The sequence below is a fragment of the Panthera uncia genome, chromosome F1, assembly GCF_023721935.1.
Source record: "Panthera uncia isolate 11264 chromosome F1, Puncia_PCG_1.0, whole genome shotgun sequence".
NCBI classification, from domain to species: domain Eukaryota; kingdom Metazoa; phylum Chordata; class Mammalia; order Carnivora; family Felidae; genus Panthera; species Panthera uncia.
Genome location: NC_064813.1, coordinates 36,169,735 through 36,186,988, shown reverse-complemented (window position 1 = coordinate 36,186,988; position 17,254 = coordinate 36,169,735). Strand labels below are relative to the sequence as shown.

Below are 17,254 nucleotides of genomic sequence, written 5' to 3'. Positions count from 1 at the left end.
AAATCATAATTAACTGCGGAACACGGCAGAAGAGGGAATTTCCACTCGCTCCCTCTTACATGCTCCCTAAAGTGCACCTCCATCCTGGACAAGGCTCTTCTACTGACTGACACTGAGCAGAGAGGTTGCACCCCATCACATAAACAGATTCATCCTTCCTCTCTACCTAGCAGAGAGGTCAAAACATTTAAGTGCTCAGGAAAATATGAAATACATTTTCATGCAGTGATAGGTCTTCCACATTTCAAATTTAATGGATATATAATTATTTCCTAAAAGCCTTTTACAAAATCCACAACAGCTGTGTCTATTATTACTACTGCCTCAAGAATGTTGTGACTTAACAACTGTACAAGAAAAGGGAGAGTTATAGAATGATATGATTAGATACTAAAACGATCATGCAAATTACTGTGTGTTGAGGCGCATGGAGACAGCAAGTTGTGTAATTTTACTAATCTTTTGAGAATTTATGGCTGTAGATAAAATGGGAATATATCTTACCATAGCAGATATTTATTTGGACCTCCTGACATACGTGAAAGTAAGAAATGGATGATAACGTCATAAAAAAAAAGAAAAAACAGTAACAGAGAAAGGCTGAGATTAGGGGAAAATTGCTAACAACTAAAAACGCTATTGGATCTTTGAAATATACTAAGATAATCATTCAAATACAAATAAGATGGGAAAAGCTTCACACTGTGTATACTCTATTAACAATAAATACGTTCTAAAATTTATCCTCAACAAAAGAAGTTCTACATTATGCTTAAGAGTCAAAAAATTCTGCTAACATGTTATTATGGAATACATGACTAAATTAATTAATAACTTCCATATTATCAGAACAAGTTAGATGCAGAATTTTTTCAACATTTAGTACTACAATTTCTGCAAAGACTTGAATTGAGAAAAAATAGAACTACTGAGGCATCTGTTTATAGGTTAGATTGGGTTGCTATTTTTTTTTTCTTTTCCATTTCGTTTTGTTTGTTTGAAACAAACAAAACCATTCAAAGGGCAAAACCATTCAAAGATCAGGAAACCTATTTCACATCTTACCTCACTAACTAGCTAGGAACACTTAGAACTAACTTCTCTTTTTATTCACTTCCCTCACCTCTAAGATGCAGTGATGAGAAAGAAGAGATGATTTGTGAGACCATTTTGCTCTGAATTCTGCAGCACTCATAAAAAAACAAAACAAAACAAAACAAAAACCTACAAAAATCCAGATGGGAAGTAAAATGGAAAAAAGTAATATAGTCCTTTTTTTCTTTAAGCTATTACATAGGAAAGTGGAGTGGAGTGTTTTAAGTCAGAGAGTACAAACAAACAAATTCAGTTTAGAAATGTTCTCTTAGAATTAAAGCAAACTGCAGAAATGAAAGCTTTGAACCTTTCTTGTTGGGAACATTAAAAGGACCCTAATCATCTTATATCTCAGTTTGATTTCAAAAAAACACACAGATAGACACAACTTCGGGGAATAAGAATTAATTTTCATCCTTTCCTTCATAATCTTAAATCAGCCCAGAAACTATGTTGGCAGACTTAACAGAGAGAGGCCAAATGTATTTAATTGTAAGTATTATCTACGGTTAATACAGAATGGCTGGGTGGTAGAGTAGTATTTCTTCTGCAAAAGAAAATTCTAAAATAAAATTTGTCATCTTTTAAGTGCAACTGATGACATTTAAGAGCTTTAATAATGCTGAGGGAGAAAAACTCAGAAAATGTTACTGTTTTTTCTTTAATTTTTTAATGTTCATTTTATTTTTGAGAGAGAGGGAGAGAGCGCGCAAGCAGGGGAGGGAAGAGGGAGACACAGAATCAGAAGCAGGCTCCAGGTTCTGAGCTGTCAGTGCAGAGCTGGAGGCAGGGCTCAAACTCACGAACCACAAGATGATGACCTGAGCCTAAGTCATACGCTCAACAGACTGAGCCACCCCGGGGCCCTGAAAACGTTATTGTTATTGTTACCCTGCTCTAGGGACTGTGTAAATGCATTATGTGAATTATCTGGCTGAACTTTTACCAAATGTTTAGTGGGTCCCTACTATAAGGCACACACTGTTCTAAGTGCTGGGGAGATAGAACTAAACAGACTAAATCCTGCCCTCATGGGGCTCATGCGCTGGTGACATGGGGATCATTATGAAGTGATCTCAGGAGATATTACTACTGTTACCTCGTTTTAGAGAGGAGGCATTGGGAGGTCACATAATTTGCCAAAGATCACAAAACAGGTAAGGTGTGGATTTGGAATTCAAACCAGGTATTTCAAACTTGCTTTTAAATAAAGTTATTCCATTAAAACTGACCACTGTGAAATATAACTTAAAAAATAAAAACAAAACAAAACAACAACAGAAAACTGTATATTTTCAAATAAAGGAGTAGAGAAGCCTTCTAAAAGTCAGTATGTACATATGAGAAGCCAGGAATCAGGGTCTGGGTTCAATGGGCTACACGTGGAAATTCCACTACTCTAACAGCTGCTCTGATTATTTCAAATACATCCTTGTTACGGTGACTGAGGTGAAACATGCAGTTTAAAATCAGATAGTAGCTTCTTCTTAGAGCCATTATTTAAGTCAAGAAAGGACAGAATGTTAAAAATAAATCCGTGAAAGTAGCCTATAGCACTGACTGAACATATGCTGCCTTTATGGCCCCAAACCACGTCAAACTATGAAGGGGGATAAGCCAAAGAAAATCCACAGAGAGGTGCTAGGGAAAGGTGTGGGAAAAACCAGTATGTGACCACAGGTGGCACTTGGCACCAACAATGAAACTGTTTTAATGCCTGATTCAAGAACACTAATTTTCCAAGCTGAAATCAGAAGCTATATCACACTTGGAAATAGTGTGGGGAACATGAATTGTGCACTCAAGAGACTCCAGTGTGAAAATTCTGATATCTGGCTTGAGTGATGGATGGCCATGCATTTACTCTTCTGGCAACATCACAAAATCTGAGAACTATTTATCTCCTTGTGGAAGGTAAAGGGGAATTCAAACAATCCTAACAACAACAACAACAACAACAACAACAACAACAACAAAATTCCCCCGCAATGGGTTTCAAATATTATATAGCACAAGGATCAGTATCAGAGAGTTCTAGTTACCTTTTTTTTTTTTTTAATCTATGCCATTTTCAGGATATACAACAAACACATGTACATGCAAAAAGAAAATTCTCCATCTTTTCTCTTCTGGGGGTCATTAGGAAAGCAAGTAAAAAAGTGCCATATTGCAACATTATTAATCTAATTATTCTCATTTTTCTCCTTTGCAGCAGACAGGAAACACTTCACTGTGAATAATAAAAGCAACTCCGAAGCAAATAGATTTGCTTAAATGGTAGCTAACTAATCTTATTTACTTATACATACCTTTGGAGCAGATTGGCCTTTCTAACTAAGTTTTGTTAAAATTACTTTTTATCTCCTATATTCTAGTCTATGATGGAGTAAGCCACTCAAGAAGCAGGACTGGTATTAAGGAGAGAAGTCCCTTGAGGATTAAATAAAATTTTGCTAAAAAACAAACAAAACAAAATTGCCAATGCACTAATAGTAATGACAGAGAGAACTTGTCTGCAAAATTTGTATTATGTCAAGTATGGTACATTCTTCCCTAAAAGTAAAAGTACATCACAGTGCAATAAAACACCCATAATGGTCTATAATGAAAATGTGAAATTTTGATGTCAAAATATCTGCCAAAAAAGAAAGTGCTTAATTTCAACAATGCAAACTTCCATTAAACCTCTGACTTTTAAACAGCTTCATCCTATCCGTCAGTCTTTAGAGGAAGATCCAAAAGATTCTCCATGAAGTCTACTAAAATAGTGTGTGGTAAGCAGAATTCCGGCCCCCATAATCTTTGCCCTCTGGCGTCACACCTGTATATCAGATGTTACATAGCAAAAGCGACTCTGCAAACGTAAGGCTATAGATTTTAAAACAGACCGATTATCCTAAATCATCAGTAAGATATGCAAGGGAAGGGGCAGGAGAGATTCAAAGTGTGAGAGGAATTCTACCTGCCATTGTTGGCTGTAAGGATGGAGAAAGAGTTTAAACCACTAAATTTGTGGTAATTTGTTAGGGCAGAAATAGAAAACAAATACAAATGTGTTAATGATCCATGCATTGCATGGGAGACTGGAACATTCAATGTGCTGAGAACCGACTACACACCAAGAACTACACTAGGTACTGGGGGGCTAAGGAGCAAAGTATATGGTTTGAAAATTGTTCGACCCCTTAAAACTCACTGGGTTATTTTGGGATGGTATGAGGTATGTTTTCTAAGTTTTTTTAGGGAAGGCAGGGGAAGTAGGAAAAGCCAATACATTTACCTTAAGAAGACTAAAAGAAGAAAATATGGTCTTTCGTAATTTAAATGAAATCTGGTTTGTTCACTAATTGATATGACTGTAATTTAGGTAATCACAACTACCTCAATGTTGAATTAGAGTAATACAAAAGAAATTAGTTCATGTGCTACATGGCACTTAATCCAAGTTGGTATCTGAAGCTTGGCAAGTAATAATTTTTATTATAAATTTTTTAATTTGACCAAAATAAGGTCTCTATCACAAACACATCCATCAGGGATAGCTATAGATTAACTGATCAAGAGAAAAGTCATGAGGGGTCAATCCTACGGTGAGCTTCATGAATTATTCCGAATTTAAAAATAATTTCTCTGAAAAAAAATCATAATCATTATAGTAATCTCTCTGCTCTTAGAGTGATGAAAATTCCCTATATATGGCTACTTCTCTATTCACCATTCCCATTGAGAGTCAATTATGCTTTAGTTGCAGTAGCAACAAATATATCACACACACCACACACACACACAAACAAGTAGAGAAAGGCTACAAAACAAACCACAGACAAAATAAACCAGATAATTTTTGCTTTATCTCATGGCCGTGGACAATGCTCACATTTATTATGTATTATTTCTGGTTCTCCTCTTCCTGACCACACGGGAGAATTATGCTACCTGATTCCCTTGAGATAGGTAAGGCCACGAGACTTGTTTTGGGCAATAAAACAAGATTGGTTGTAATTTGTGTTACAATGAAGCAGAAGAATTTAATTAAGAGCCAGTACGTGATTGTCCATGTTGCCTTACCCTCACAAGCTGACAAAAAGCTATGTTGATAGGAAGATAACATGAGATTGAAGCTGCCTGAAATGACAAGTCACTACATGGAGGAGGGCAGCTGCCCGAGAGGGCCACACAAGGCCCACAGTGGGTGATGAGACATCATATGCTTTAGCGCCAAGCCAGCTGAGATTTTGGTATTACTCCTTACTGCAACATAATCTAACCCACATGTACTGATACATTCAATTAAATTCATCCTTTGATGTGCAGCCAGTCTCTAAGCCCATTCATCACTTAATCAATATTTAATATCTATTATGTGCAAGCCATATTCTAGGTGTTTGGAATACATCAGGAAACCAAAAACACACAGAATGCTTTCTTAATAAAGATTAAATTTTAGCTGTAGGACAGAGACAAAAAGGACGAAGCATAACAAATAAGTTATATATCACATTAGATCAGGTGGCTGGGTGGCTCAGTTGGTTAAGCATCTGACTCATGGTTTCAGCTTAGGTCATGATCTCAAGGTTCTTGAGTTTGAGCCCCACATTGGGCTCTGCACTGGCAGCATGGAGCCTGCTTGGGATTCTCTCTCCCCCACCTCTCTCTCTGCACCTCCCCTGCTTGCTTGCTCTCTCTCAAAATAAATAAACATTTAAAAAATTTTATAGGGGCTCCTGGATGGCTCAGTTGGTCAAGCATCCGACTTCGGCTCAGGTCATGATCTCATAGTTGGTGGGTTCGAGCCCTGCATCAGTCTCTGTGCTGACAGCTCAGAGCCTGGAGCCTGCTTCGGATTCTGTGTCTCCCTCTTTCTCTGCCCCTCCCCCTTCCCTGCTCACACTCTGTCTCTTTCTCTTTCTCTCTCAAAAATAAGTTAAAACGTTAATGTTTTTAAATTTATATAAAAAAATTACATAGCATATTACAAAATAATAAGTCCTAATGAGAAAAGACAAATTATATAAAGTAAGGATCAGGAATTCTAGGGTGGTATAGGAGTAGAAGTCAGGTTCAGTATTAGAGGACCTCAATTTCTTAATTTATAACAGCCATTCTACCTACTTCTAGAATATTGAGGAAAAGAGGAGAAAATGTGCTTTAAAACTGCTTGCAAATCATCAGTGCTATACACATATTCGTTGTTACTGTTGTTGCTATTTAATAACAGGAGAGGATTCCTCTGGGTCATTATTATAGGAAATAAGGGTAGTATGGTATGATTTTACTAAAAATCATATATTTGGAATACATAAAAATTATTCTGTGTATTCTGCTATGTTTTTCAATATTTAAAGGTAAAGATACTTGATCCCTTAGCAAGCTACCTCTGAGTCAGAACATTTGCTGAAAAGAGGCTTTAGAGTAAGTTAAGAAGTAAGTGTACCAAAAGTATATTCTGTGTTTTGTGACGTGAGAAAAACTACACCTTGACTGCCATGTTCCTATTTCACAGATTTTGGCACAACTGTAGTTTTCAGTTTAGAAGAGCCACTTCCTTAGAAATACGAGCCAAAGTTGCTGGTAGACAGAATGGTTATGAACACAGACTTCAATATCCTAGAGCTCTATTTCCTGTTTATTTCTGAATCTTGGAGCATCAAGAGCAGTGACATCCAGGAGAGAGCAAACTCTGCTTTCATATGTGGGTTCCTATGCAATGTACAGAGGAGACTAAGGCAATTGCAGATGGAAATAAACAACAACAAATAAGAAAACACTAATAGAGTCGGAGAAAATGCCACCAGGTACCGATACGGTGAAAAAAATAAACTGTTGGGAGAGTAAGCCTACAGTTAGGAAGCCGTAGGCCACTCACTATCTTCTAGCTATACAGTCCACTTATCTCTCTGTGCTTCCATTTCTTTGATTCTGGAATGGGAATAATCCATATCTATAGCTCACATATATGTGTAAGGATCTTAGGGAATGGAATGATTTGCAAATTGCACAGAGATACCATGCATGTTATTACCCACCTCCAGAAACACAGCGAACACTGTAAATGACTAATTCAGGAGAATATCTAAGAGTAGGTAGAAAAATCGGAATCTGTCTTTAAGTAAATGGAACAGCATGAAAGCACTGTAAACACAGACCAGTGTTTTCCAAATTGCAGGTCATTACTAAGTAATAAGTTGTAAAACCAATTTAGTAGGTTGCAGCTAGCATTATTTTCAATAAAATAAAATAGGACAATATCAGAATGCATTATAGTTGTAATATAAAACACTGTCACATGAAACTTTTGCTTCAATTATATATGGTAATGTTCCTATGGGGTCACAATGTTGCTGGGGTCATTGTAAAGAAATTCTAAAGCCATTTATCTAGACTGTCAAGAAGCTTGATTCAAGGGAGAGAGATTTGTCCTCATTTAAATTTTAAGATGTAGACATATATATATATAACAGATTTTCTAACACCTGTAACATTTATAAGGTCGATAATATGAAAAAAAAAAACCCGTCAAGATTCACAGGGATATATATAATCCTACAATTAGTCTCCCTAGCAACACCCTCTGTCCAAATCAATACAGAAGCACTAAATGAAGATCTGACTTCCCATAAATTCATGTACAAAACAAAAGGAGGAAGGGGACAAAAACAAAAGAATTGTCTAGATCACAGATTATAGGCAGTGACACCCTTCCTGTTCTATGGGCTGATGAGCTCATGTGTATCTCATGGTATCTCTGCTCAGTTTTGGGCAGCACATCCTAAGAGGCACTCAGAGACAAAGGAAGGCAACCACCAGGACAAAGAAGAACCTGAAAACAGCAGACAATACTGGGCAAGATTATCCTGAAGACAACGAAACAAGTTCATGGTTACAGTCTTCAGGGCCCCTCATGTTACTCCCCTACTACAAAATTCCAAAAGCTTGCCACTGCACCAGGAATGAGATGTGAACTCTTCTCACATCTGGCCAAGACCCTTCCTTCACCCTCCGCCAGCAAACTTTCTCCAGATTGAGCTTAGAGGGTATCCTGCCTTTGTCCCTTTGCATAAACTGTTCTTCAGTCAGCCTGAGACCTTCTTCCCCAGGTCCCAGGTAGCTGGTTCTTCTGCATTGTGATCTCTATTCAAACACTGCCCTCGCTGAGGCTTTGTCTGACCATGTCCCTTCTAAAATAATTCCCCTCCTAGTCATGCCCTGTCACATGGCTAACAAAAAAACAAAGACATAAAATGATTATCTATTCCCTCTCACCACAAGATATGATCTATGAAGATGACTTTGTCTTGTTTAGGCTTGTTCCTGGCCCCTAGAATAGAACATGCATAAAGAAGGTACTAAAACTGTCTTTTAAATGAATCAATTCAGGTATTTTAACAGAATAAACTGTGTGTGAATTCCTTCTCTCTCCCTCTTCTTTCTCTACATCTTCATCACCACCACCACTGTGTTAACATAAGCAACTTAATGGCACATTACAGTGAATGAAAACACCTTTATGTTCATTGCATTATTAGGTTAGGGATTGGGTAGAGATTAGGGCACAGCATAGAATAGTTATTACCCACATTTCCAGTTTTATAAATTTGGAAACTGAGCCTTAGAAAGTTAATAGAAGGTTTGATCAAGGTCCTGCAGAACAATGGACATGTCAGTTCAGATGTCCTCTATTCTTTCCAAAACACCATGCTATTTCTTACATTCAGAACAAAGCAAGAGGAAAAACAAGGCTGGCATATAATGAGGTAGGGATGTGTAGTCAATGATAAGAATGGAAAGTTACAGAGGACACCAAACACTAAAGGACCCTGACTACTAAGCTAAGGACTTTGCATGATATTCTTTAGGCAACTGGGAACCATCAAGGATTTGGGGGACAGTGACAAAATCAGATAATCTCTTTTAGGAAGATAACTCTGCCGAGAATACACAGAGTTGTTTTTCGTTTTCTAATATTAGAAATAAGGAAGAATATTTTCCTAGTTTAAACATGAAGTCACTATGGATTAAAGAAGAGGGAATAGAAAAGAGATATTTGATTCAATGTATGTGGTGGGAGCAGTGAGGGAGTAAAAGAAAAAGTGAAAGTTTCTGAGAATTGTTTTCAGTTTTGAGGATTTGAATATGGTTTGAACATCCAGAAACATGGTATTTTGTACTTGTAATTTTTAAGCCTGATCCAAGAAATTATCTATGTATATTATCCAATATTCTATGTTGACATACTTTTGATTAAAAAAAAAAAGAGTACTGAATACTGATTCAAAATGTGACTACCTATATAACTTTATCTGCCACAGAAAATGTGAGAGGGGAGCGTGGGTGGTAAAGTGACTTGGGCTCAGGTCATGATCTAGCAGTTCGTGGGTTCGAGCCCCACATCGGGCTCACTGCTGTCAGCACAGAGCTTGTTTGAGATCCTCTGTCCCTCTCTCTCTCTGCCCCTCTCCTGCTCATTCTCTTTCTCTCTCTCTCTCACAAAAATAAACATTAAAAAAATATTTTTTAAAAAAGTATTTTTTTCTCAATATGAGAAAAAATGCTTGTGAAAGAAATTCTTTTTCTTCTAATTCATTCATCAAAGAAATGATCTCATTGTTACTTCCTCACTGGCTGTACTACAGGCTGTGTCTTAGAATGTTATGTAATTATGTGCATCCCCATGTATTTTACGCATACACACATATATACCTGCATTTTTACATAAAACTACACGACCTTAAGTAAACTGATTTAGATAAAACCTGGTAATACTTTCTTAATGAATTTACTCTCCATATCACATAATCTGGACTAGCACATCGCCTACGCTTGAAGATGCATTTTGTAAGCCCTGTTTAGAACTTTTGTATGAGGCAGTGGCAGGCAAGCTAAAGAAGACCATCTCCAAAACTGATAAGATTGGAGTTTCATATACTGGCTCCGAAGGGTCAGGTGACTACAGCATGCTCAGAGTGACAGTCTGCAAAGCAGCATTTGAAAAAGAAATGCATGTGCACGAGCATGGGTACGTACAGGTGTGTGTGTGTGTGTGTGTGTGTGTGTGTGTGTGTGAGTGCACGTAGCATTTCTAAGTAAACAAATGACAGAATGCTCTTAAGACATTTGTTATTCAGGTGAGTAACAAAGTGAAAACATGTTTGTTATTTTTACTAGTGAGAAAGGACATTGACATGGAATGATGTTTTCTTCACAGAAATCTATTATTTGCATTGTAAGAGTTGTAACTTCCAAATAAAACTTTATCAAAGTCCTACTCAGATTTATGCATTTCTTATAGAATTTCATATCAAATTTTCTTATCAGGAAAACCTGTAATCCTCTATAAAAATAAAAGTAAAGTGAAAGGGAACAAAACAGTATTAATATCAGTTGAAACTTTATTTTCTTAAAGTACTTGACAAAACTAAAACTCTGGGAAAAGGATAAAGTATTATCTTTCTACCACTCTTTATAGCTTAGAATCCAACATTTTGTCATTCAGCAAATAGTGACTGGGTGCCTACTTATGTGCCAGGTACTGGTTTAGACATAAAAATTTAAATAACAAGTTCAAGTTCACACAGAATCTTGCTAACAAAGCCAGAAAAACTTTAAAAGTTCTAGTCAACTAAAATTCAGATGCTTGTTTCAATACTGTGCTTAGTGTAACTCACTTATTCTTCATCAGGCCATTTTAAAGTTTTTATTTCATATTTACACACAATTTTATACAAAAATTTAATGGTTTTCATTGAAATTATGACACCAAAGATGGGGTACAATTAAATTAAAGTCATCTTATTTTTATCTTAATTCTTATTTTAGTCTGGTTGTTACTATGTTATCTAAGTCTTATATTAACAAGGACAAAATGTAATTTGAAGAGTTTTAAGAGAAGCTCTGTCACTCTTTTTAGGTTATTTGGTTTAAGAATTATTTCTTAGAAATGATTTCTTCCTAGTAATTTCTATTGTTTCTAAAGTAGACAACTGTCTTTCCATTGCTACTACAATGTTGTAATAGCTACATTCATTCTATTTTAGATATAAAGGACACTGCCATATTATTAACTCTAGAATGAATAAACAGCAGATATCTTTTACTACATTATTTAGGGGAATACTTTCCTTGTTAGTAATAGACCATGTTTAGGTTTCCTCTCTGCAGTAATCACAACTATGTGTGTTATTTTAATAACTAAACATTTACAAATTATGGTATTTTTACAGTCAGGTGAAGTCCTCTTCCAAGATATGGTTAAATCATATTATTTCAATATTGTTAAATGGAGAATAAAACAAATGCTCTATGGCAATTGTTAAAACCAGGTTTGTTTATTAGCATTTTCTTTTACCAAGTGTCTACCTGGAGTCAAATCAATAGAAGTACCCAACTGTCATGTGAATGAGCACATTATACTGATAGAGAGCTGTAGGGATCTACTGAGGATCCGATGATTTTAAAAATAGTTTTATTTAGAACGTAAGAGCTGGCATATAAATAGTATGTCCCTTATGTTGTTTTTAACCACACACACACACACACACACACACGATAACTGAATGAAATTACACTGTGTCTCTTACCTAAAGAATGTGCAGCTGTGGTTTTAGAGCTGAAAAACCGACCAAGCCCAAGATCTCCAAGTTTGACCACTCCAGTGGCTGTAATGAACACATTAGCTGGTTTTATATCTGTGAAGAGATGAAGGAATCAGGTGAAAGATGATATAAGCTTAGGTATTTTCAAGAGATTAAAATAGAATAGAATTTAGAATATAGAAATTAGATATATAGAATATGTATATATTAGATATATAGAATATAGTTATTTAGATATTTAGATAATTAGATACATAGAATATATATATATATTAGATATATAGAATATAGAAATATAGAAAATAGAATTTAAAATCTACCTTAAAAATGAAAGTCAGTTTGAATTTTGATCCAATTACTTTATTTTCAATAATTTTGATATATCCTAATATTTCTGATATATCCTATTATTTCTGAGTTCTCTGATAGAGAAATAATCATCAATGCAGCACCATGAAGATAGCTAGTAATTTTCATTTAAAATGCATTTTTTTGGGACGCCTGGTTGGCTCAGTCGGTTAAGCGGCCGACTTTGGCTCGGGTCATGATCTCATGGTCCGTGAGTTCAAGTTCCGCGTCAGGCTCTCTGCTGACAGCTCTAAGCCTGGAGCCTGCTTCAGATGCTGTGTCTCTCCCTCTCTGCCCCTCCCCAGCTTGCACTCTGTCTCTGTTTCTCTCAAAAATAAATAAATGTTAAAGAAAAATTAAATTAAAAAATAATAAAATGCATTTTGTTTTCCATTTTCAAATCAACTTTTGTGAAATTCAAAGCACAAAATAAATTTATTTCCATTTTATATCAATGTTAAATATCTTACTAAACATTACTTTGTTGATACATTTACATAAAATATAAAATTATAACTCTAATCTGAACATAACTAGATGACCTTAGAAGTCATAATTGCTTAAATAAACTACACTGAAATTTCTCATACCCCAAATCAGAGATACAATCCCTAAGTGTTGTAATCTTTACATGTTCTGTCCAACTATTAGACTGACAATCAAGAATACATTAAGAGCTAATGCTGAAAATTAAAAAATGAAGTTGGCCATAATATACATTGTTCATCTGAAAAGGGAATCTTCCTTATGCATATTCTGCTTTCCTACATCTTTTTTTTTTTTTAATTTACCAACATCATCAGTAAGATGCTCAGAAGAGGCAGGCAGAAAAATAACTAATTCTCATTCTTATTTAAAACCAAGATAGGGCTTTAGAGGTTTTTCATTCCAGTAAATAATAATTTGGAAAAAAAATCAGCCAAGAAAGCATGATGCTATGCCCATGATTGGAAGGCATTTATTCTTAAATTGCCTAATAACCTGCATCGTTTAAACAACATTAGAAGCCATTCGTGATTTTACCCTACCTCTATGCATGACGCGTCGAGAATGCATATGTTCCAATGCACTGCAGAGTTGAACAAAGTACTTCCAAACAGTCCTTTCAGGAATTAGCCTCTTTTGTTTCTTAAAATGCTTTTTAAAAAATTAAAAATAAGAATTAGAGGAATTAAAATATCTTAAGACCAGATCCTGACACACCAAATGCCTTGTCAGAAAAACACCTACTTTTATCTACCTATTACCAACTAAAAAGCATATGACTTCCCACAGTGAGATGATTCTGAGAATTTTACCTGACATATTAGCTTAAATTTCTCACTATTATACCTAAAGTTAGCACAGGCCATATAATGCTACATCTTTATGATGTCCAATATTTCAAAAAATTAACATCTATATAAAATAATTTCCTAGCCTAAGAGGACGATGTCAAATTTCATTTTAAGAAAACCCAGAACAAAACAGTCTAGAAACCTGAAGGTAATTATGTTCATTAAAAGACAATTCTTCTCCTGACATTAAGTTTGACTATAGAATTCCTTTTAAATATTGAACCACCTTGGTGATTTGAAATATCAGTTAATTTATTAAAAATTAAATAAAAGAGATTTATATAAAAAGTTTTCATGAATATTTCATGACTATTGCACATTACAAGTCAAACCTGTACTTTGAATGAATGAAACTAAACTTCATGGAAGAAAAACATCATAGGAAGGTCAGGGCAAAAATGGAGCACCAACAGACTAGTTGGGAAAGAGTGGGCCATCACGCATAAGAGGGCAATAGCCAAAATAACTGCAAAATCAGAGGTAGATATTTATGCCCATTTTTTATATTACACTTGCTAGAAGAATGTACTAATAACATACTCATTTAAAAACAAAGTTCTTCATTTCCTAAGATTCACCAAGATTCATTACATAAAAATTATATTTCTAAAACAAAAATGCAACTGGCTTCCTACTTAACAATATTTATAAATGACCAACATGAATACTACATTTAAACAAGTCTTCATGGAATTTTCTGATAATTTTAATATAGGTATTAACAGATATCAGTATTTAAATGTGTACTGTAGTGCATTTTATCTGAAAACATTTTTGGAAGTTCAACTGATTTGTTATTGAATATATCATTCAGATTAACTCTAAAACAAGTATCTTTGTCAATTTTTACCCTTGTGACCAGTTGAGGGCAGGCTGGAAGGAAAAACAATACAGGGAGATCTGCTCATATCCCTACTTCATACTTAGCAAAAGATTATTATCTACTGTCTCACATGCACTCAATATGTCAAAGGATAAATCTTTAAGGAAAAGCTAATAACTTTAGGTTAATGTTTATTATAACACATGCTAAGGAAATGAACTTAGTAATTTCAATGGCTATTAACATCAGTAGCAAAAAGCCAATAACAATTAGATGACCAGGTAATTAAAAAGCAAATCGGGGTATTACTAAAATGTTGAAAACCTCCCATATCATGTCTCAATATTAAGTATTTTTAATTGCAGACTGTGTCAACATCACTTTTCATTCTAAGGGGGCAATGCTGCAAAATCAGTTCAATACATATAATTTTCTTTCAGATTTGGAATGAGTCCAAATAAAGCTTGTCTATGTGCTCTCCCTGATGCTGGATTAGCATATCAGAAGACTGTTTGATGTCAACAGGAAGATGGGGACCAGGTTTCTTTTCAGTCAAAAATAAATATACTGCATCATGTAAGTATCAGACCATGCAAGAAAAAATTTATGCTTTAAGATAGATTCTGAAATCATCATAACTATTAACTTGGCAGCTTACTTTTAAAGTCTCATTATTTAAAAAATGAATCAAATATATAGGAAAATCAGAATGAAAAAACTGCCCTCAAAATGTACACCAGGTAAGATGTTATCAGACCAAGACGGTCTGATCATTTTCATGTTTTTATATTGAGACTGTCTCTTTGAACAACAAATTAAAGATGAAAACAATAAATTGACATCAATATAATGCTGCCTAGACCGAATGGTCTGGCAAAACATAAGTATCCAAAGTAGAAACAGGTTTCTGAAGAATAATTTTATGAATTTGACTTGATCATAAAATAAATCAAAGGCAGTTTCATTATGTCATTGGGATTTCACAATATGTTTTATGTGCCTGTTTAACCATATGCAGTTTTCCACCATTCCTTAAGTGTAGGGGTTTTTGGTGTTTTCTTTCTTTCTTTTTTTTTTTTTTTTTTTGAGAAAACCAATACTTATGATAAGAAAAGCCTGTCTGTTCTGATGGTGGCACTGTTGGCTACCTCTTATAAAAAAGGTGAACAGAAAAAATGCAATGAAAATTTGAATTTTTTTACTACTGGTAAAATGTATATTAGCCCTACAGAGCAGAAACTTACATAATGCCAAAGTATTTAAAAAAAAAAAAAAAACAAGAGAACAATCTCCTCTTGAAACTTACTCTAATATATACGTATCTTTTAAAAGTTAATTATTTAGTCAAATAGCATTACTGTTCAAAAATCCTCCTTTTCTTTAAAAAAGACAGCCCTATATAAATATTTAGCTCTAGATTAGAAAAAAAATCTAATGCCAACATATAGAAATTAAAAATGCACGTCAATTTGCCACATGGTAAGTTTTTAATAAAGCAAGAAATAATGCAACCAATAATGCAAGGTTACTTACCAATAAACATTTATGTGAAAAGGCAGACTATACAATATGGCACTCTACTACATTTATATTATGAAATGGAATTGCAACATTTTTTAATCTGAAAATAACATATCTAAAAATTTATTAAGAGGCAGAAACTGGCACTCAGGTATACCTGATCACTTGGAATTAATTTTTATTTAGTCTTTTTTTTTTTTTAAGTAAGCTAGTCTTTTCACTATGTAATGCTTCAAATACTTGTGATTTTAAAAATCTGTCTACTATCTCCATCAACATCATTCAAGTAAACACTGAACATCATTCAAATTAAGGAAACGTGTACCAAAATAGCCAATGTACATATAAAACATCAGATTATATTCTCACTTATGTGTAAAAAGATTACCAGCATTTCTCTTAGGTGAAATTCAGCATTCCCGGTAAAATATATTCACACTGCCACTTAAATGATATATATATATATATAAAAGAGGACAGCTAAGACAAGCTGCTTCTATTCAAAGATGTTGACAAAACAGTCACACTTTTTTTTTTTTTAATTATCCAAAATCCTCCTACAAATTAAATGCCCCAAACCAAATCCAATTATATAGTGGACATTGAATATTTAAGGACCATTTTTTTGGACTCAATAGGATCACTTGGTTCCTGTACTCTAGACACTATCACTCCAAATGGAACATATACTTTACTTATTTCTAAATTTTGCAATCCTAGCATTCCTCCTCTAGAAATCTTGGGAAAAGCTTCAATGATAAGAACAACAATAAATTCAAGCATAAAGAAAAAACCCAGAAAATTATGTTCTTGTTTTTTTTAAAAAAAATCAATATCCATGGCATATCATATATAAGTCCACAGTTTGGTATGTTATTCATTAAAGAAGAAAGTTTCAGACAATACATCTAGAACCACCGGGCTGACTTCAGACATGGGCGACCTGTGCAGTCATGCAGGGCAGTGTATTTAGTTTAATGCTCTGTTGCTGCCATCTTGAAATTCTTAATTTTGTTATAAGGGACCCACAATCACATAGCTGGTCCTGGGAACCTTACACCCAGCATCCTTTACCAATGTATGCTGTAGTTAAAAACAAAAAGCAGCAAATGTGATCCTGGCATGCAAGGCATTCTTGCAGAACACCAGGAGAAATGATAATTAAATAATGAGAAAGAATGAATAAGAGAACTAGGTTTGACTAGCACCAGCTCCATCTCTTCCAAGTATCGAACAAGAGGAAGTAAATAATTTATGTTAAATATAAGGACAGACGTACCTCCTCCTTAGGAGTGTTGTCAGATGTTTAATGTACCACTAACATAATCCATTATGTTACCACCTTTTATATAGACCTGATTCTGAGCCTTGACGGCGACTGGCTGTATTATCTTGAGCAAACCATTTAACACTGCTAGGCCTCAGTTCCCAGAGAGTGTGGAGATGAGCTATATAGTCCCCACCACCTCTAAAAAATATATAATCTAGGGTTCCACAATCTCAGGTACAAATAAAACTTAAACAAATAAAGGCCTGCT

At 34.7% G+C, this 17,254-nt stretch overlaps 1 protein-coding gene across 3 annotated transcripts in view; it reads right to left on the bottom strand.

Annotated features, from left to right (window-relative positions):
• NEK7 (NIMA related kinase 7) overlaps positions 1-17,254 on the bottom strand; it is a 158,922-nt gene that overhangs the window by 27,543 nt on the left and 114,125 nt on the right. For all 3 annotated transcript variants that reach the window (XM_049634306.1, XM_049634308.1, XM_049634307.1), the window contains 2 exons: positions 13,064-13,172; positions 11,673-11,780 (listed from right to left, as the gene is read on the bottom strand). In XM_049634306.1, coding sequence (XP_049490263.1) covers positions 11,673-11,780; positions 13,064-13,172 — 217 coding nt within the window. The remainder of the gene's footprint in view (positions 1-11,672; positions 11,781-13,063; positions 13,173-17,254) is intronic.